Genomic DNA, 18,339 nt, shown 5'->3' on the forward strand with positions numbered 1-18,339 from the left:
ATCCTACGGATCGGGATGGCGTGCCATATCGGCGATAGGAGCATCTGATACGTTCGCGGCGAAGGGCGGGAGGGACCGTACCGTTTGCCGCGAGTCTCCCTGCACTGGGGTGTTCGTGAGCAAGGGTAAAGAGTCGCCGCGGCGGACGTTCCTCGTGCGGACTGAGTTAATTGGGAAATAAACCGTCAACTCTTCGCTATTAAGTCATTCTGCGATACGTATTATTTGCATTTCTTGCCTGATGATTGAGAACGGAGGTTGTACCACTGCCAGGCAAAGTACAGAACAAGACAACATTCATCGGTATGATTAACAAGGTGGTATCGAATCATCAACCGCCCAAACTAGAAGAGCAGCAGCTCCGGCGAGCAACTTCTACCCTAAACCCCATCTTCAATCAAACAAGACCCAAACCAAACACCCACACAGTCCAGCTACCTCGGTAGGTAGCCAGCCGTGCCATATCTCGTCCCCCCCCAACCCCAAAGTCCATCCAACCGAACAAAAGAACGCCAAACGCTGTGCAGGCCCCATCATCATCACCCACAACCCCCACCCCGAAGGATGAGAAACAGAAACACAAAAAAATCATAACATCATACTCCTCCTCCTAGAAACCCTCCCCTCTCTCCGACTCACGGCATCATCCCCCTCGGTCGAAGTACCGCTAGTATCAGCATCGGCCGCCGACAGACCGGAACTATCCTCCAAGCTCTCTAGCATGGAACTCCGTTTCGGCGCGAGCATTGACGCCCTCTTCCTCGCGGCAAGCGCAGACCGTGACTTGGGGGGCGGCGGGTTGGATCGGGTGTCGTGTTCCTCTTCGTCGAGTAGTTCGCGGAGGGCGGCGGCGGCGGCTACGGAGGATTTCCGGGTCGTTCTTGCTCTCGAGCCCGTGGTGGTGGAAGAATGAGAAGGGGCGGGTTTCAGTTCGCTGCTTGTGTCGGGTGTGGGGTGGTTGGAAGAGGTAGCAGGCGAGGAGGCGGTGAAGTCGTAGATATCTCCTGCTGCGGTAGGTGGAGGCGGCGGCGCGGGGTTGTCGTTCCGAGTTCTGGCGAGGCTATTCTTCAGGCGGTTGCTGTTCGTTTGTGTGGGTGCTTCGGGTTGTGCGGTGGCTGCTGGACTCGGTTCCCTACTTGAGCCATCTGACCGCCCCAAAGCCGCAAGAGATTCCCGACCACTGCCAACCGCAGACGGCCGCTTCCGCCTCTCCGTGACAACCGTGTCAGGTAACGTCTCCGAGAACGCGTCCTTTTGCGCCAGCGGACTCAGAAGGGCTTGTTGCTGAGCTGGTGGTGTTGGATCACAAACAGAGATGATCTTCTTGCTACTGCTAGCAGAGCTGCCCGGCTCTAGCTTTATCTTCGTGGCAGATGGCAGAGCCAAGTGGGGATCGTCCGCCTTCGTGGAGGTCCGATGAGCATACTTGCCTTCTCCAGTGACGGCATCGAAGAGCTCCTTGGTCGGCCGCCGCATCTTGTCTCGTAGGTTTGGCTCTGCGTAGCTGACAGCAGCCCTAGCACGGCGGCTCGGGCGAATCGTCTCACCAGTCGAGGATATATCGGCGGGCGGGGGTGTATCATGAAGCGTCTCTTCCGGTGCAGACCGACGCGGCGTGGTCGGAGAACTCGGGGTTGCTGAGGGCAGAGCGGTCACGGACTCGAGCAAGGCGTGATCGGCGGGAATCACAATCTCGACCGGCGGTCTCGTCGCGTTGGGTTCGTCGACCATGGCCGAATCGACCGGAAGCGGAGCTTGCTCCTTCTTAGCCCCCTTTTTTGGTGCCGCTGCCTTCATCACTTTCCGAGGCGACGATACGTTCTCGTTCGTGCTCTTCGCAGCAAGCGGCGTCCTCTTGGCCGAAAGTGGCAGCTTTGCGCTCTTCTTCTCCGGCTTGGCACTCGCCAGCTCGGCGAGACTCCTCCTCTTCGAGCCGGCACGGGTAGGGAAACTCTTCTCAGTAAGGGCGGTATTCTCTTGGCCAGCCAGTGGCATGGTGCTCTGGGCAGTTCCGTTTTCGTCGCCGTATTTCCGCTTAGCGCCAACCCTAACTGGCTGCGGCGCCGGCTCTGGCGGAGATTTCTTTGCAGGAGTTGCGTCTTTGGTTGGGCTATCCGGGATCACGATTGCCTCCGCTTCTATCCTCGGTTCGGGGCTTCTGGATGGTTGCCGGTTGTAGTCGAGTTTTGGAGGCGATGATATTTCCAGCAACCTCCTTGGGCTTTCGGGCACATATGTCTCGGTTGGTCTCGCGGGCGAATGCTTTACAGGCTCTTCCTCGACGTATTGCGAAATAGGCGGCGGGCCTAAGTCGGGCGAGTCGTTGATGTCATCCGCAGCAGCGCATAAAGCGAGGATCTCGTCGCCACTGAACACAAGTTAGTCTACCCCCAACCTCCTAACAATGGAGCGCAACGTACTTCATGGTAGCCCGCTGGTACGTCTTGTTTTCGTATATCGGGGGCAGTCTCCCCTCCATCTCGGCGAGTGTCTCTGAGTCTATCGACGTATTCCGCCGCCTCCTCTGCGGTGGGCTTCTAACCATACTTTGCCGGGCATTTGAGAGCATCCGGTCTTCCGAAGCACGTCTCTTGGCGGGCGGCTCTACCCCCAGGCTCCCTAGCAAAGCCGTGAACTGGGACAGCTGCGTTTCCAACTTTTCCTTGACCTCGAGGGCATGATCGGCTATCCTTTGTGCACTGTTATCCTCGACTTGCTTCTCCAGTCGTAGAATCTGGCCGCGGAGGTCAAGATTCTCGGACAGCAAACGCGCGCAGTCGTTCTCGAGTCGCCTGATCTTTTGCGATTGGTCCGAGTTGATTTTTGCAATGTCACGATTTTGGCGTAAAAACTTCCTACGTACTGTAAAGCGCAAGTCAGCCTCAAAATTGCCAACTCTCCGTCAGGGAGCGGTGGGTGAGGAGTGCACGCACGTATCTCGAGATGACTGTCGGCGGGCACGGATGCTTCGTTGAGTCGCGCCATTGTTCATGATGGCATGGAAATACACAGGAAGGAGATCGTTTGCGGATATATAAGGCGTGGCAGGCGGTTGGGTTTCAATTTTTCGATGGGGTGACGTGGTCGTGCGGGCGATGTGGTGATGATGCAACGACGCGGTTGATGAAGTCTCGGGACAATTTCAGCTCAATGTTGACATTGCTCCCTAAAGCGGCCTAGCGCGTTTATCCGAGCTTCACCACCACTCCACCGTGCCCCACCATGCTCTGCGGCCAGTCCGCTTCCGGCCAAGACATTTCCAAAGTGTCGGTCACTCACGAAACGATTGCTCTTGATTCAACTCTTCCGGGGCACATGTAACAAAACTTACGCAAAATGTCTGGATTTCCGTCAAGGCCACTGGCATCTCACATGCGGCAACCGTCGCTATCCGCAAACGCCGGGGGCCAGTCTCCTGCGCTGGTGGCACGGGTCAACGAGAAAAAGGCCGAGCTCGAGAATCTCAAAGAACTACGCCATCTCAGTGCGGAGGCTGCCACTCAGATGGAAGCTTTGGAGCAGAAGCTCGCCACGCTTTCTGATGGGACAGAGGGTGTGTTGAGCCGGAACTGTTGCCGTTGCTACTGTGTTGCCTGCTGACCGCTTGTCTACCTTAGCCATCGCTTTGGTGTTGAGCAACTGGCATAATGTGCTGAGGGCAATCAACATGGCATCGGGTAAGTCTTTCTCTCCAGTCACCTAAAATCGCGAGTTTGGCTAAATTGAAGCAGCCAAACTCCCCAAGCCCACCAGTGAACCTCGAGATGGCGAGGAGACACCTCTCCCACAGACGCTTGTTCGGATTCCGACGGAGCATGCTCCCGCGCTTCAGGCACACGCAGAAGGAGCGGCCGAGGATAAATCAGGATGATGCATCACCGTGCTTGCAGCCACGAAAGCCACGAAACACATCCCATCCTACATGAATACTTGACGGGATTCACAAGTCAGCCAGAATGGCCAGAAGCAGAGACTCTCCAGTCGCTACCGCACAGCACAATGGCATCTCCAATCCAGTGTTAACTTCCCACGAGGGGAACTCTACTCAAAACAGTTTAGATTGGAAGGATGTTGAGGATGCCCTCATTTTCCCGGCAGCGCATGCTGTGCCTCCCCCTCTAACGCGGGGTAGGGCACCAAAGTCATCGCGTCGCGTTCCTTGGCCAGCAATTTTGTCCGGCGTAGCAAATTAGCCGCCTCACGCGTTTTGGGAGAAACGTTCGGGAAGCCGCATCGAAGTCGACAGTACTTTCTTGCTTCTGGAACGAAAAGTGGAGGGATCGGACAAGCTGGGAGGAAACAAGGACGGAGGCTTGGTCTCACTCAGTGGCGGCCGAGAAGGTGAGACAGCAATGCAGTTTGGTTGCCGCGGAAGTTGCGCGGGCGATGGCAGGCGATGCCTTCTTGGCCGGGACCGCGGGAAAGTAAACAATGCAACCCTCTTATTACCCCCCCAATCCGCCACCTCGGTTGTTGTCCCGATGCTTCCCACACATATTGTGTATCTGCTTCACGCATCCAATTGCTAACAAGCATCATTGATCGTCATCGCGACCGAGCTTCTTTTTCTGATCAGATATCCCCCAGATCTCAAAGCCGTCCAGCCTGGGGATCAAACACCCCTCATTCCCGGCATTGACCAATCCCGTGTTTGTTCTCGCGAAATTGCATTTCAATCCCCCCCGGTCCCCCACATCCACGGAGCCATCGGCGAGACGAAGCACCTGGCCAGACTGGGCTTATTTCGGGGGCTTCCGGTGGTAGTATTTAAGAGACATGGCAACCACTTTGCGACCTCGGCCGTGCGTCGAGCTTGACATCCACGACGACCACTCCCACAAAGACACCCCTTGCGACACTACCACATCGGCTCTTGGCGAACTTCCGCTCAACAATATCCAGAACGTCAGACGCAGGACCAGTATTGAGTCACTCGCTCGTCGGCTGGACAATCTCCACATCAATAATAGCGACAAGGAGAACGTATCGCGCCCCGTGGTGGAAGCTGCTCCCCGAGTTTCATCGGCAGCGCCCAACACCAAGGATACTCCTTGCGACAAGTCCCACACAGAAGGTATGCAACCGTGTTGAGTCGCAAACCTATTGCGCTATGCGCTGACGTTGAGGGGGTTCTAGACTTTGAGAACAACAATCCGCTTGCCTTGGCTAGCCAGCAACTTCCCAGCACCAAGGAGCAACTGTCGAGGCACCAGGAAGGTCAGTTCGAGTGGCTACTTTCAATTCCTGTCAAAACTGCCGCCACAGGGCGCAGACCGCGCGGCGATTCTCACGACGACGCGGAGCTGCGCCGGGGCGAAAAGACGCTGTACTTTGGATGCAACCTTGTCAACCGCGGATCGCAGTGCGGTGCGGCGCCCGAAGGCGGCAAGTCGACTAACGTGTATACCTTATTAGCCACCCGCATCAAAGCCGAGGAAGAGTTCATCGTCGCCGGGGCGCCTGTGTTTGATACGATGGAAGTAGCAGCTGCAGATCAGCTCCGCCTAGGAGATGCGTCCATGACCGGGCGCCACTACGAACATCTGGATGTGCCCAAGAGCCCAGGGCTGATCGTGGAGGTCAACGAAATTGGCGCCGATCTCGACGGTGACCGCTCCCGGCCACTGTCGCGGATCGAGGATTCGGTCGAGGCCCTAGACCAGCTCGAAGACGAGATCGAAGCCCTCACCCAGGTCGCCCGCCTTGAGCGCATGCTTTCCCCTGAGGGTGCCACGCCTCAATTCAAGGCCGCGAGCGCGCAGTCGACACCGCTAAAGCGAGCCACCTCGGTCCGGGCACCGGCCTCTGCCCGCAGCAAGACTGTGGAGCGCAGCGCTTCGGTGCGCAAGCCGACATCGACCGGGGATGGTGAACAGGCGACCGCCTCGTCCGCACGAAAGGTGGCCCGACCCACAAGCCTCCTCCCACCGAAGCCGCTTGCGAAGTCTAGCAGAGCTCCGACAACGTCGACCTTCGAACTACCCGGCGAGGCCGTGGCCCGGCGCCTCAAGGAACAACGCGAGCAGCGCATGTCGCAGCAAATCTCGCCAGAGCAAGCCGCCGCCCTGGCGGCTGCCTACTCGCCCTCGAAGCCGCACTTCAAGTCGGCCAAGCCACCCACCCAGTCGACCTTTGAACTTCCCGGCGAGGCCGTGGCCCGTCGCCTCAAGGAGCAGCGCGAGCAGCGCATGTCACAACAAATCTCACCAGAGCAAGCCGCCGCCCTGGCGGCTGCCTACTCGCCTTCGAAGCCGCACTTCAAGTCGGCCAAGCCACCCACCCAGTCGACCTTTGAACTTCCCGGCGAGGCCATCTCCCGTAAGAAGCGCGAGGCGCGCGAGGCCAAGCTCCGCGCCCAGGAAGAGGAGGAACGCAAGCGGCGCGAGTTTAAGGCCCGGCCGATCCGCGGCAGCCTCGTGCCCAACTCGGTACCGCGCGAAACGCTCGCCAGCCTGGCGCGGCTCAAGACGCGGGGGACCGACAGCTCGGCGGACTCGGGCACGACGACGGTCACGCCCGTGGCCAAGAAGCGCCAGTCGACCCTCTTCGCCTCGTCTTCCACCTCAGCCAACACCCGCCCCTCCAAAACTAACACTACAACAACAACAACCACCCCCACCTCCGCCACCACCTCCGCCACACTCCCAACCCGCGGCCGCAACCCCGAGCCGCACCTCTCCACCGGCACAACATCAACAACAACAAGCCTCACGCGCGCGGCGTCGACCTCGACGGCTAGCGTCCACTCGCGCAGCAGCAAGGTCAGCGCGGGCGAGGCGGCGCAGCAGAAGCTGCGGGGCAAGGAGGTGTTTGCGCGCGACAACTCGTACGCGGCGGACCGCGAGCGCGAGAAGAAGGAGCGCGAGAGGGCCGCGCGTGAGGCCCGCGAGCAGGCGGCTGAGCGCAGTCGGGAGTTGAGCAGGTTGTGGGCGGAGAAGCAGAGGGTTAAGAGGGAGGGGGAGGAGAGGAGGAGGCGGATGGTGAGGGAGGAGGGGGGGGTGGAGGAGGTGGGTGTGGGTGCTGTGGGGGTGGAGGGTGTTGCGGGGAGGGGATGAGTTTACTTGGTCTGACTTGACTTGAGTTGGGTTGAGGTGAGGTGAATGGGTTCGGTTGAGTTGGGTTGGGTTGACTGGAGTTGGGTTGATTGGAGTTGAGTTGACTTGACTTGGGTTGATTGTGGTCGGCGATGGGGAGGTACCTTTGTGGGAGGTCATTGGAGTTGGGCTTGGGCTTGGCGGTTGAGCGGTGCTAGCTGATGGCAATGGACGGCGGCTGTTTGTGGGTTGGGAGTGTTGATGGTCTTGGTCTTGAGCTGCCATGGGATTGTGACCGTTTCGACGGAGGTCCACAATATCCTCCGTCGAAATCACAACCCTCAGCCAACGCACCGACATACCTACCTACCTACCTACCTCGAGGTCATGGGGTGGCTTTTGGGATGGTGTGCTCTGACAGAGTGGACTGGGGCGCTGCATGGCGACTGTGTTTGCGGAGTTTGTCTGTTTGGTAGGTTATGCGTTTTCTTCCTTCCTGGCCGTTTGGCATTTTGTTATTTATTTGGACGGGGGAGTTAGATCCGGGGCGTGTACTCCGTATGCGCCGGGTTATGGCGCCCTCGTCAACTATAGGATCCGGGTTGGGCAGGAGTTTAGTGTTAGTTACCCTGTCGTTGAGACACTGTTATTGTTTGTTTATTTGTTTATTAGGCAGCCGGCTTCTCTGGCGTCACCAGACTAGGTGGCTTGAGGAATTGAAGCATGTTAGTCTCTGACCTCTATGTTCTGCTCACTCTTCTTGTCTCTCCCACTCTCTCAGAACATTATAGGTAGGGTTAGGGTAAGATTCATTTTGCCGAGTCTCGCTTCTCCGACACTCCGGCGGGCAGTCCAACCCGCGAAAACGTGGACCTGCACAAAAACTGTGGAACTGCAACATGGGGCCCGTCCACCCGTCTCCGGAAATTTACAAGTCGAGTTGTGATATCCGCAGCCATGTTTTGTTTAACCAGCCCGATGCTGCTCCCCGCGTGTTCGGTATCAATTGATGCACGTGCGACTCTCTCTCCCTTTTCTTTGGCCCCCAAATTGCCCAAATTGCCCGACCTGTGTGCAGACCTTACCCGACATCCCAACGAACCATTTTGGAGGATAAGGATTCCAGAGGAACACCGTCCATCAATCCGCCTCCGTGCTTGCCCCTAATATATGCTGTACCCACCGCGTCATCTTTTCTTTCGCGCTCTCTTCCGCAGTTTTCCGCTGTTCTCCGATTGTCTTCCCTTTCTCACAACCTGTCGGATACCGTCAGCCAGCCGCTGACCTTTCCGACTCCTCATTGCGACACTGGAGTACGCCCCGACTCAATAACTATGGCACACGGACGGCAGATTATAGCCGGGCAAGCAGACTGAGACGCGCCAAGATCTCTCCGCAATTCCGGTGGATCTTTGGAGCACTGGGAGCTCTGACCGTGGACAAGACAGGGTGGTGACAAGGACGGCCAATCCCGGCTCTTGGGGGGGCGCCTCCCTCCGGCTCTTCGCATCAATGGGTTGCGTGGCCCAGATAAAGCGCCGGGCCTCCCGCCGCACAATGTTCGCCTGGTGGTGGCTCTCCGTCGTTGCTGTGCTGGTGCTGCTGTGGTTCTACCTCAACGGCTACGGGTATGGGCATGGTCGACTGTCGAGTTCACCGCTGGACGTGAACAAGGATAAATCGGGGACGACGACTGACCCATCAACCACCATGACCACCTCACCAACATCACCCGGCTCTACCGCCACTCGCCCCGCCGTCGTCCTCCGCCAGGGGACGTATGTCGGCACCACGCTGCTGGCCTCGTATCGCTTTCCCAAGGCGGTCGAGGCCTTCCGCGGTGTGCCTTATGCTCAGGACACGGGCGGCCAGAACCGCTTCCGCCCGCCCCAGCCGCTGCCGGAGTCCACAGAGACCTTCGGCGCCGTAGCATGGGGAAAGATATGCCCGGCCGAGGGGATGATAGCTCGTAATATGAGCGAGAACTGTCTCAACTCCAACATCTACCGGCCCGCCGGGCTCGTCGATAAGGATGGGTACGACATCACGGAGCCCGGCGCAAAAAAGAGACCGCACTTACCCGTCGTGGTCTATGTCCACGGCGGCGGTTTCAACAAGGGCCACGGGACCGAGCGGAACATGGCCAGCTTCGTCGCCTGGGCTGACGCACCCATGGTAGCTGTCAACTTCAACTACCGTGTCGGCGCGCTGGGCTTCCTGCCGTCGGATGTGACCGCCCGGGAAGGGCTGCTGAACCTGGGGCTGCGGGACCAGCAGATGCTGTTGGGCTGGGTCCAGGACAACATCGAGGCCTTCGGCGGCGACCCCGAGAACGTGACCATCATGGGCCTCAGCGCAGGCGCACACTCGATTGGTCACCACATCATGTACTATGGCCGCTCTTCGACCAAACCCCCGTTTAACAAGGCCATTCTCGAATCTGGCGCCACCACCGCTCGCGCCGTCTTCTACCCTACCCATCCGCGCCACCTCGTCCAGTTCCGCGAATTCCTTATCGCCGCCGGCGCCGCAGGCGTCCCGGAATCCGAGATATTCACCTACCTACGCAACCTCCCCATCACCACCATCATCCGCGCCTCCCAGGCCGTCTGGGACATGTACTGTGACAGCGTGACGTGGCCCTTCCAGCCCGTAATCGACGGCACCAACACCCTGGCCAACTCGAGCCAGATCAACAACGACCTCACACCCACCCCCACAGCGCCCCTCATCCCCGACCTCCCCATCAGCTCCTGGGTCGCCGGCGCCCACCTCCGCATCCCCATCATCACGGGCTTCAACACGAACGAGGGCACCCTCTTCGTCCCCGCCGACGCCAACACCACCGCCGAGTTCCGCGCCTTCTTCCAGACCCTCATCCCCTCCCTCACCCCGGCCGACCTCGACAAGCTCGAGACCCTCTACCCGGACCCGGTCACCCAACCCAACAGCCCCTACCGCCTCGTGCCGCAGGGCGCCGGCCGCCAGTGGGCCCGCCTCGACGCCGCCTACGCCCACTACGCCTACATCTGCCCCGTGCTGCAGACCGCCCACTACATGTCGGCGGCCCTCGGCGACGATGGCGAGGTTGGGGTTGGCGGTGGGAACGTCTACGTCTACCGCTACGCGGCCACCGCCGACCACGACGCGGCCAACCACGGCGACGAGGCCATCGCCGCCGCCCACGACATGTACGAGATGCACGGCCGGCCCGGCATGCGCGCCGTCGCCGATGCCATGCACGGCCGCTGGGCGCGCTTTGTCGCTAGCGCCATCGCCAGTCCGGACGATGGGAAGAAGGGTGGTGGTGGTGGTGGTGGTGGTGATGGGGTGGCGTGGCCGGCGTTCGTCTCGCCGCTTGGTGGTGGTGGGAGTGTGGACGGTGCGGAGGGTGCGGAGGGTGCGGGCGGCGCCGGGAAGATCATGGTGTTTGGGGAGGGCAATGATGAGATGGGCGGGGGGTGGCGCGAGGGGACGCCGGCTAAGGTGGTGGAGATGACGGAGCTGGAGAGGGAGGCGTGCCGGTTCTGGTGGGAGAGGATTGGGCTGAGCCAGGGGCTGGGGAAGAGGGAGTGGGCGGGGAAGACCGTCACTGGGCCTGCTAAGCTGTAGATTATTTTTGGTTTCTGTTTGCCGTTTTTTGAAGAGATGATGGTGCAGGATACCAAGCGCCGGTTGGAGTTGGGAGTTATTGTTGTTTGTGCTTTGAAAACTGGGGAGGGAAGCCTGAAGCGTGTTAGATGGAAGAATAGACTCCATTTCTTTTGGGTTACAACTCGTCCTATGTTGACCATTATCCGTGTGTCTAACCATTTACGGTCCACTCCCGATGAATCGAATTTTGTGATTACTTGTACATGAGCCCTCCCAATGCCGCCAACGCTGCAATGCTCCATGCTATCTCTACACAAGCCTATATGTATGCACCTTCTACAACCCCTCGTACAACAACAAACAGCCCACCCACCCCTACAAATAAATCTATGATTATTACCATTACACCCTCTCTACACACACACTCACTTCACATTCACCCCCTAAAAACCGACCCCAACACACCCCCCATCATCCCCCTCACCCTGCGCGGATTCTCCGCAAAACACGTCATCACCACGGCCGTGCTGGCCGCGAAGGCCAGCGTCTCGCGCCACTGCTTGTCAATGGCATAACGGCGCGGGAAGAGCGTGGCCAGGGCGCGGGGCGCCACAAACAGCGCCATGTCCTTGCGGCGGCCGGCCTTCTCGAGCAGAATGCTCCAGCCGCACAGCACGCAGCCCGTGCCGACGCACACCCCGCCGTCGATGGTCTGGCGCATGGTGGTGGTGGTGGTGGTGGGGTCGTTCTTCTTACCGCCCAAGAGGTGTGGGCCGATGCGCGTGCGCGCGAGGCACACGCCGTAGTAGAAGAGCGTGATGAAGGCGGCGAGGAAGGCGGACGAGCGGGATGCTGAGACGGTGGCACGGCGCAGGATGGCGAGGAGGGCGGCTTTGCGGCTCTTGTGGCTGCTGCTGCTGCCGCGGCCGCCGCCGCGTATGGCAAGGGCGAGGGAGAGGGGTAGGTACGAGGTCATGGCCCAGCGGAAGGAGCGGGCGAAACGCGACAGGGCGTGCCATTCGCACGAGGGCCCGCAGCCCATGTGGACCAGCTCGCAGGGGAAGGGAACCGAAACGGCGGGGTCGCCCCAGACGGCGGGCATGCCGTAGTCGTCGCACATGGTGCCGAGGAGGCTGGCTTGGCCTGTGTCGCGGCCGTATAGAAGGGTGCGGTCGCGGCAGCGGCGGAGGGCCTCGATGAGGCGCGGGTCCACGGCGGCGGCGGTCGATATCCACTTGTTGTAGGCGGCCGGCAGTCGTGGTGGGTGGTAGAACCACGTCCACATGACCAGCCCGCTAGACAGGGCGAAGACGGCCGGGTCGGCGAAGCGGGAGATGGTACGCTCCAGTGCTGTCCACTGCCCCGCGGCTACGCGGCGAGTGCGCCGCCGGTGCCATAGCTCGCCGACCACAACATCCAGCGCGCGGGTAAACGCGAAGAGGGTTAGGTCCAGGGTGCGTCCTGCATACTCGACGGTTTGGGGACGTCCATCCGGTCCAGGCTCTGCTGCCGTAACAGCTGTGAAGCTGGGGGTTTGCTTGGACTGCAAGAGCCTTAGACTCATCCAGGCTGCGATAAAGGAGGCCACCCACCGCGAGAGCCTAGTAATTGAGTTTGGTTAGCAATGCAGCAGCAAGGAGGCTGACAAGGGTGTCGTGTCACCTTCTTCGAACAAGGTCAGGGATACTCCCGGCATGGCGTTCGAATAGAGATCTTAAAGAAAGCTAGAAAACACGGGGTTTGCTCGAGTCAGTGCGCTGCAGGCGTCATCAAGGGGGTGATTCCCAAGTAGGGACATACCTCGAAAATTGTGGTACCGCCAATAAGAGCGGCGCAGAAGGTAGGGAAACTCTGCTTGTCGAGAGGTACTAGTAAAATACGCCGGACAGCTGCCAGAAAAGGCTCATGCCGTTTTGTCGGTGTTTCCGTCTGTGGCTCGTGTGCCGTCGTCGTCCGCTTGTTACGGCGTCGGTATCGGGCGGCGTGTTGTAGCAAAAGGGTGAGTAGTCGAGGGCCAACTGCATATCCATACCCAAACAAGTAGGCGCGTATCAGGGGCCGGAGAATCGGGGGGATCCCGCTGTCCCACCTCCGCCGTGATGAGAGGGTTGATGCAGCCATGAAATATGTGATGGTTGATGATGTGGGATGGGTACGAATAAAGGGGCCGATATGTGATTACCTCGGCGCGCTTCGGTGCCAGTTAGACTAAGCGACCAATGGAATGTACACTAGCTCCGGCTTTGGACATTGAAAGAGCAACCCATCCATGTAACTATGCAGTGTTGCTGTCACCATTCCAGGGCTTTGACTCAAGAAACGGATGCCGATCTTATGCTAAAGATTGGTAAACGCAAGGTCCCAGGCCATCAAAGACGGAAGGTGCGAAGTAACTTTGTTGAGGACGCCACAAATCAAGAAGCTGCAGTTAACCTCGGAACCTGTGCCCCATCCGAGTACATAATAAAAGGACAACCCGAGACCCTGGTCCCAGCCCCATCTCCCCGCAATGCATGCAATTTGAGCGAACAGGGGCGGGCTGTTCTGAACCCTCGTGCCCGATTGTTTCTCGTCCCGTCCCATCCCAAGCGAGAGCCAACTGAGCCGCAAGACACGAGATCGCGAACCGTAGTCTCGGGAGCACCTATGGATAATGTTGCACCGACGGGTCCGGCCGCCATTTCGGTAATCTGGACTCTACCAAGTCCACGGGTAAGGTGCGGTGCTTTGGAGCACTTCCCCAGATCTGCCAAAGTCCTCCACAGATGGATGTACCCTATTGTCTCGGCATCGATGCGGCTGACGACGGCTCGGAACAGGTCGTGTGGTTGACAACCCTATTTGACCCGATGCAATGCTGCAGCTTCCTACATAGGATGGATATGCATACGTGACCTCCTTGATGTCGATATGTACCTAATGTCTTCCGAAAAAGGGAGGGCACCTGGCCATCTCCTTCCAGGCATCTTGCGAGTACGACGCAGGAATCGAAACCCAAGTTGCCAAGCAGCCTTTCAAGATCGAACAATCTCGTCGATCATCGATCATCGTATCTTGCAGGTTAGTTATTCGTTAACAACCTACCCAAGATGGATGCCAAACGTGCAAGAATCTGGAACTGGGCCATGATTACATCACCGGGGAAGCACAGGGAAGTTTGCGTGTCACTGGGCCCCAGGATGCCCTCGCGCTGCTCGGCGGTGGGGCAGTGGTACCTGCCTAACCTCCATCTGGTGCGGGGTGTTTCGAATGGTGCAGCAAAAATCAGCGCATGTGACAATTCCCCAACACCGACCGAACCTCACCAAAGCAGTGGGCCAGCTGCTACCGCATAACTGCATAGGTACGGAGGAGCCAAAACTTCCTTCTCCAGATACATTTACAGTCCGCAGATATATCACATTTACTTTGAAGAATGCCCGTAGGCATAACATGTATCCGGCGATGGACCTTGTAAATGCCTGACTTGCCCTGTGAATTTTCGCAATGCACATGACACTTGTTGGAGTACGCAAAAATTCCCCGCTGGCCCTCGTCCCCAGGAAATTCGAAACCCAATCACAAATGGATCCCCCGCACCCTCGATAACTCGGTGGGCTGGACCACCCCCACAGCAGACCCTGAGCACCCTTGGCCCCTGTCCCATTCCAACTTCTTGACAACCTCGAAGACCAGAACAAAGCCTTTCTTCACCCGACTTTCCCATCCCACACTCCGCTTTCGACCTCGACTCTAAACTACCTACCCACCCTAAACTGACGACGTCTAAATATTGTCTACTCTCGCACGCCTCCCTACCCACCAAGCGCTCAATGATCGCACCGTGCCTGCAAGCTACCACTGTTGTTTGCGCACGGGCAGAACATGAGCTATCAAACACTTCAACATCCAAAGAGAGAAGATTCACCAGTCTTAGGTAGCACCGAACTCCTTGACAATCGCGATCATCAATATCTCAACAACTTCTTCAACTCACTCTACCCCCCAAAAGATGTGACCAACATGGCCACAGTAGAGGGACTCGGGGGTGTTTACACGGCCGATTGGATGATGCCTCCCGCCAACGTCGTGGCCCACCAGGTCACACTAGGAGAGCCCGACGACAACATGTTCACCAAGATGTTCGGCATCGTCGACTTCGCCGGTCAACCGAACCTTGAAGAAGCGGGCACCTCCAACCTACAAGAGCCGTTACAGGAATCGCTCCAGCAACCCCGCCGGCTTCAAAATTTCGGCCATACGAGTCTCGGGGCTACCCATTCCACCTTGCAGCAGCACCAGCCTCAAGGGTCGACCAATATCGGTTTCGGATTCTCCACCTCAGTAGCAACGCCACGGTTCCCGCGGGGCTTTTTTGACGCCCCGCCAACGCCGGACGATGTTGCCGCCGCAGCTACCCTCGTAGGCGGCAACACCGGCCCCTACAGCATGAGCCTATTCCCCGACCACCAGGCTTTAGCCCTTGAGACGCACACGTCCCCAACCAGCCAAACCCAGCCCGGCCATATCCAACCCGAGCAGCTCCGATCCACCCAACAATCCACCCAACAAACACTCCAACAGAGGCGCTATAACGAGCCCATCGACACAGGGCTGTTCGGCCAGCACTTTAAAGAGAGCCAGCCTTCGCCGTTCGATGTACGATTCGGGTCGGATCCAAATTTCACCACGTCCAACTTTGTACCAGCCTCGGCAAACGAAACCACCGAGGCTCTTGCGGCCGGCCAGTTGGCATATCTAAACTGCCTAGAACCGAACCACAGCGCCGGGCCCACCAGAGCCGCCAGTCCCACCGCATGGGCGCCGCCATCCCCGAGCATGGCTGCGGGGAACTCGTTACTCGTCCTAAACCGGCGCAGGACCATCCCTCACATCCCGCCGACACCCGAAGAACCACCAGCGAGGCGGAGGAAAACCAGCAAGACGGGCGCCCTAGCCATGGCTGCCAGCCCAACAACCCCCGAACCACCGCGACGACGATCGACCGCGACCACAATAAACAGCGGGCTCGGACACGGCATCCCCGCAACAATACCCGAGCTCAGCGGCGGGGAATCAGCCTCGGCGGCCGCGCCCAGCAGGCGGCCGCGCAAGTCGGGAGGAGGGAACGCGGGGGCCGGCAAGCGCGGCGCGCGCAAGAAGTCGCCGCGCACGGTGCTCACCGAGGAGCAGCGGCGGCTCAACCACGTCGACAGCGAGAAGAAGCGCCGCCAGCTCATCAAGGGCGGCTACGGCCGCCTCGCCGCCCTCGTGCCCGAGCTCACCATGAACGCCCTCAGCCGCTCCGACGGCCTGTGCCGCATGGTCGACTGGATCGAGAAGGCGCAGGAGGGGAACCGCGAGCTGGAGAGGTTGCTGAGCTTTGCGGTCGAGCGGAATGGCGGGGATGTGGCTGCTGCGCGCTCGGCTGCTGGGTAGGACCTTTCGTTGTTGGCGGTGCTGCTGCTGCTGCTAGAAGTTGTGATATTTCGGGTATGGGCGGGGCGTTGTGGTTGGGTCCATCTACGTGACTTTTTGTTTGGGTTTGGCTTGGGTCATGGGCAGCGACCGGGAGAACTACCTACCTACCATGGGAGGCTGGCGCTAGTGCCTCGGTGTAAAATCAGGGTTTATGTCTGTATCGGTTCTTGGCTTTTCAACACAAGCATAGCTTTACTTGTTGTTATTATCTTACGCTATGTACATATTGTTGTCGACGACCTTTACGGTTCTGTCTCTGGGCTGATGTGGTTGTCTATTTATTTTGGGCGGGTGTCGGCTCCTGGTTTTGAACATGGATTCCCAGGAGGATGGCAGAAGTGTTTTTACGTTACATCCCTACACGGAGGTTTTATACCCAAGGCAACAACGTCATATCAAGATATCATTACCATTACATACTCAACCTCGCAGCAGGTATCACTGTCCTCAAGCGTCCCCTAGGCTGTGGTACCGTTCGTGCGCCAACACGGCAAAGCGCGGAACCAGCCGCTCACAGAGCGGACACAGCGCGGCATCCTGGTCGTCCGGTGCTTCGTCATTGTCCCATGCGTCGTCCACCTCTGCCTCCGTCTCCATCTCCACCAACCCCTCTGCCCCTACTCCCTTCTCTTCGCCACCCTCATGACTACCCTCATGATGGTCATCATCGCCACTGGCACCACCCTCTTCCACGCTCCTATCCCCGCCTTCAGCGGTATCATACACGGTAAATTCCCGCAACACCCCCTCCTGCCGCCGGAACATGGCCCCGATATCCCCGCCGCTGCTGCCGCCTATGTCGCCGGACATGTTGGTCACGCAGACGTTCATTAAGCCGATATTCCACCCTCCGACGGCGGCGGTGGTGGTAACTTTCCCCGCGCTGGGGTTAGAGCCGGGTTCAGTATTGGGGTTGGTAGGGTCAGGTTCAGGGCGAAGATTAGGGGGAGAGAAAGGAGTGAGAGCACTAGGTATGGGAGGTGAGGGAGCCGCGGGAGGAACGGGTGGGGAATTTATCTTGTGGAAGAGCGGCAGCAGGGTCTCGGCGACGAGGCGCGAGGCGGTGCGCTCGAGGTCCGCAGGGCTTGTTGTTGTTACGCTGCTGGTGGTATGGAAGACAAAGGATGGCAGCGGGCAGCTGCGTGACTGCCGCGCCCAGTTGTAGGGCTTGTCGTCCTGCGGGCTGGTATAGGGGCGCGTGGAGAGGCGGATCGTTTTCGGGCGCGCTAGCCACCTGCGTGCGGTGGTGGGGTGAGTAGGCTCATCGTCCTCCTCCGCGAGCAGGTCCGCGTGCATGCGCCGGAGCAGGGAGGTGGTGATGGCGAGTAGCTCGCGGTGGATCTCGGACGGGTGGTTGAGCCCGCGGTAGGAGTCCTCGATGCTGATCTGGGTGGGGATGTCGCGGGCCGGTTTGACGTCGGTGTCGTCTACGCCGTGGAGCAGGGTCCAGACTTTAGTCCCGAGGCTTTTCTCGGAGCCCGGGCTGGAGAGGATCCGGGAGAGGGTTGCCGGGCAGATGTCGGGGTGGGTGCGGACCTGGCCTACGGTGGTCGAACACTCCATCGTGTGCGTATCTGGCTCCGGCTCCTTGCCGAGGACGAAGCCTTCCAGCACGCGGGTCGTCTTGGAGCCGATCCCGGGGACCTTACGGAGGCCGTGCTCGTCCATGAAGGAGAGAACATCTTCTTGGCGGAGGGCAAGGAGCACTGTCTGGTTCCGCGGCTTGTTCTTGTCACCAACTAATTTCGCGAGCAGCTTGTTGGTGGATATCCCACAGGCGCTTGTGTAGCCTTCCCCCTCGATCTTCAACCTGAGATATCTGGCAAGATGGGACGCAACCAAAAGCCGCATGTACAGAACGTTCTCGTAGGACTGGACGCCATCGCCGCCGAGCACGCATCCAGCAAAGGCCGTGGCATCATACTCGAATCCAATCTCCGGGTCTGACCGAGAGAGACAAAAATAGGACTGACTCAGGGAGCTTCTGTTCAAGAGTGCGACATTGTACGAGACAAGGTCGGTGACATCCAGGAATACCTCATCGAGCCCCAGTCGCTCGACCTTGCCGTTCCACGAGTAAGACCGGAGCAGAGCGTGCAAACGCTTGGACACGTCGCGGAAAGGAGACAGATCCTCGCCATCAGCCAACACAAGGTCCGGACAGATCTTTTTAGCCTGAGCGATGGGCATCAGCTTCTTGACACCATGGCGGCGGGCCACGTAGTTGCACGTGGCGAGGATGCCCTTCTGT

General features: G+C 59.0%; 7 protein-coding genes across 7 annotated transcripts; 4 read left to right on the plus strand and 3 right to left on the minus strand.

The window, feature by feature from the left end:
• Positions 1–291: 291 nt before the first annotated feature.
• Positions 292–3,113, minus strand: B0H64DRAFT_357765 (uncharacterized protein). The gene is made up of 3 exons (XM_062801626.1): positions 2,934–3,113; positions 2,421–2,862; positions 292–2,368 (listed from the first exon to the last, which is right to left on the minus strand). Exons 1-3 carry the CDS (start codon positions 2,983–2,985, stop codon positions 589–591), a joined length of 2,274 nt encoding a protein of 757 aa, XP_062661230.1. The 5' UTR covers positions 2,986–3,113; the 3' UTR covers positions 292–588.
• Positions 3,114–3,249: 136 nt separating this feature from the next.
• Positions 3,250–4,097, plus strand: B0H64DRAFT_130322 (DASH complex subunit Dad2-domain-containing protein). Its single transcript, XM_062798111.1, has 3 exons — positions 3,250–3,553; positions 3,618–3,677; positions 3,732–4,097. The coding sequence occupies exons 1-3, from the start codon at positions 3,337–3,339 to the stop codon at positions 3,869–3,871; spliced, it is 417 nt and encodes a 138-aa protein (XP_062661231.1). The 5' UTR covers positions 3,250–3,336; the 3' UTR covers positions 3,872–4,097.
• Positions 4,098–4,492: 395 nt separating this feature from the next.
• Positions 4,493–7,055, plus strand: B0H64DRAFT_357766 (uncharacterized protein; the record flags this gene model as incomplete). Its single annotated transcript, XM_062801627.1, has 3 exons — positions 4,493–5,074; positions 5,266–5,993; positions 6,150–7,055. Exons 1-3 carry the CDS (start codon positions 4,777–4,779, stop codon positions 7,053–7,055), a joined length of 1,932 nt encoding a protein of 643 aa, XP_062661232.1. The 5' UTR covers positions 4,493–4,776.
• Positions 7,056–8,374: 1,319 nt separating this feature from the next.
• On the plus strand, positions 8,375–10,769 carry B0H64DRAFT_130342 (Alpha/Beta hydrolase protein). Its single transcript, XM_062798112.1, has one exon. It carries the CDS (start codon positions 8,547–8,549, stop codon positions 10,644–10,646), a length of 2,100 nt encoding a protein of 699 aa, XP_062661233.1. The 5' UTR covers positions 8,375–8,546; the 3' UTR covers positions 10,647–10,769.
• A 295-nt stretch (positions 10,770–11,064) lies between these two features.
• On the minus strand, positions 11,065–12,749 carry B0H64DRAFT_320002 (uncharacterized protein; the record flags this gene model as incomplete). Its single annotated transcript, XM_062800448.1, has 3 exons — positions 11,065–12,229; positions 12,291–12,352; positions 12,429–12,749. The coding sequence occupies 3 exons, from the start codon at positions 12,747–12,749 to the stop codon at positions 11,065–11,067; spliced, it is 1,548 nt and encodes a 515-aa protein (XP_062661234.1).
• Positions 12,750–14,201: 1,452 nt separating this feature from the next.
• Positions 14,202–16,475, plus strand: B0H64DRAFT_392887 (uncharacterized protein). Its single transcript, XM_062803596.1, has one exon. It carries the CDS (start codon positions 14,493–14,495, stop codon positions 16,044–16,046), a length of 1,554 nt encoding a protein of 517 aa, XP_062661235.1. The 5' UTR covers positions 14,202–14,492; the 3' UTR covers positions 16,047–16,475.
• Positions 16,476–16,535: 60 nt separating this feature from the next.
• B0H64DRAFT_319790 (uncharacterized protein) lies at positions 16,536–18,278 on the minus strand (the record flags this gene model as incomplete). The annotated part of the gene is made up of 2 exons (XM_062800445.1): positions 16,536–16,960; positions 17,057–18,278. The coding sequence occupies 2 exons, from the start codon at positions 18,276–18,278 to the stop codon at positions 16,536–16,538; spliced, it is 1,647 nt and encodes a 548-aa protein (XP_062661236.1).
• Positions 18,279–18,339: the final 61 nt, after the last annotated feature.

Source organism: Chaetomium fimeti, assembly GCF_033439085.1.
Source record: "Chaetomium fimeti strain CBS 168.71 chromosome Unknown B0H64scaffold_3, whole genome shotgun sequence".
Taxonomy (NCBI): Eukaryota; Fungi; Ascomycota; class Sordariomycetes; order Sordariales; family Chaetomiaceae; genus Chaetomium; species Chaetomium fimeti.

Coding starts and splice junctions, on each gene's coding strand:
- B0H64DRAFT_130342 (XM_062798112.1), top strand. CDS start 8,547: ATGGGTTGCGTGGCCCAGATAAAGCGCCGGGCCTCCCGCCGCACAATG.
- B0H64DRAFT_357765 (XM_062801626.1), bottom strand. CDS start 2,985: ATGGCGCGACTCAACGAAGCATCCGTGCCCGCCGACAGTCATCTCGAG. Junction 2,863..2,933: donor CGACAGTCATCTCGAGATAC/GTGCGTGCACTC, acceptor TGCGCTTTACAG/TACGTAGGAAGTTTTTACGC. Junction 2,369..2,420: donor TACCAGCGGGCTACCATGAA/GTACGTTGCGCT, acceptor ACTTGTGTTCAG/TGGCGACGAGATCCTCGCTT.
- B0H64DRAFT_130322 (XM_062798111.1), top strand. CDS start 3,337: ATGTCTGGATTTCCGTCAAGGCCACTGGCATCTCACATGCGGCAACCG. Junction 3,554..3,617: donor GCTTTCTGATGGGACAGAGG/GTGTGTTGAGCC, acceptor TGTCTACCTTAG/CCATCGCTTTGGTGTTGAGC. Junction 3,678..3,731: donor GGCAATCAACATGGCATCGG/GTAAGTCTTTCT, acceptor AAATTGAAGCAG/CCAAACTCCCCAAGCCCACC.
- B0H64DRAFT_392887 (XM_062803596.1), top strand. CDS start 14,493: ATGAGCTATCAAACACTTCAACATCCAAAGAGAGAAGATTCACCAGTC.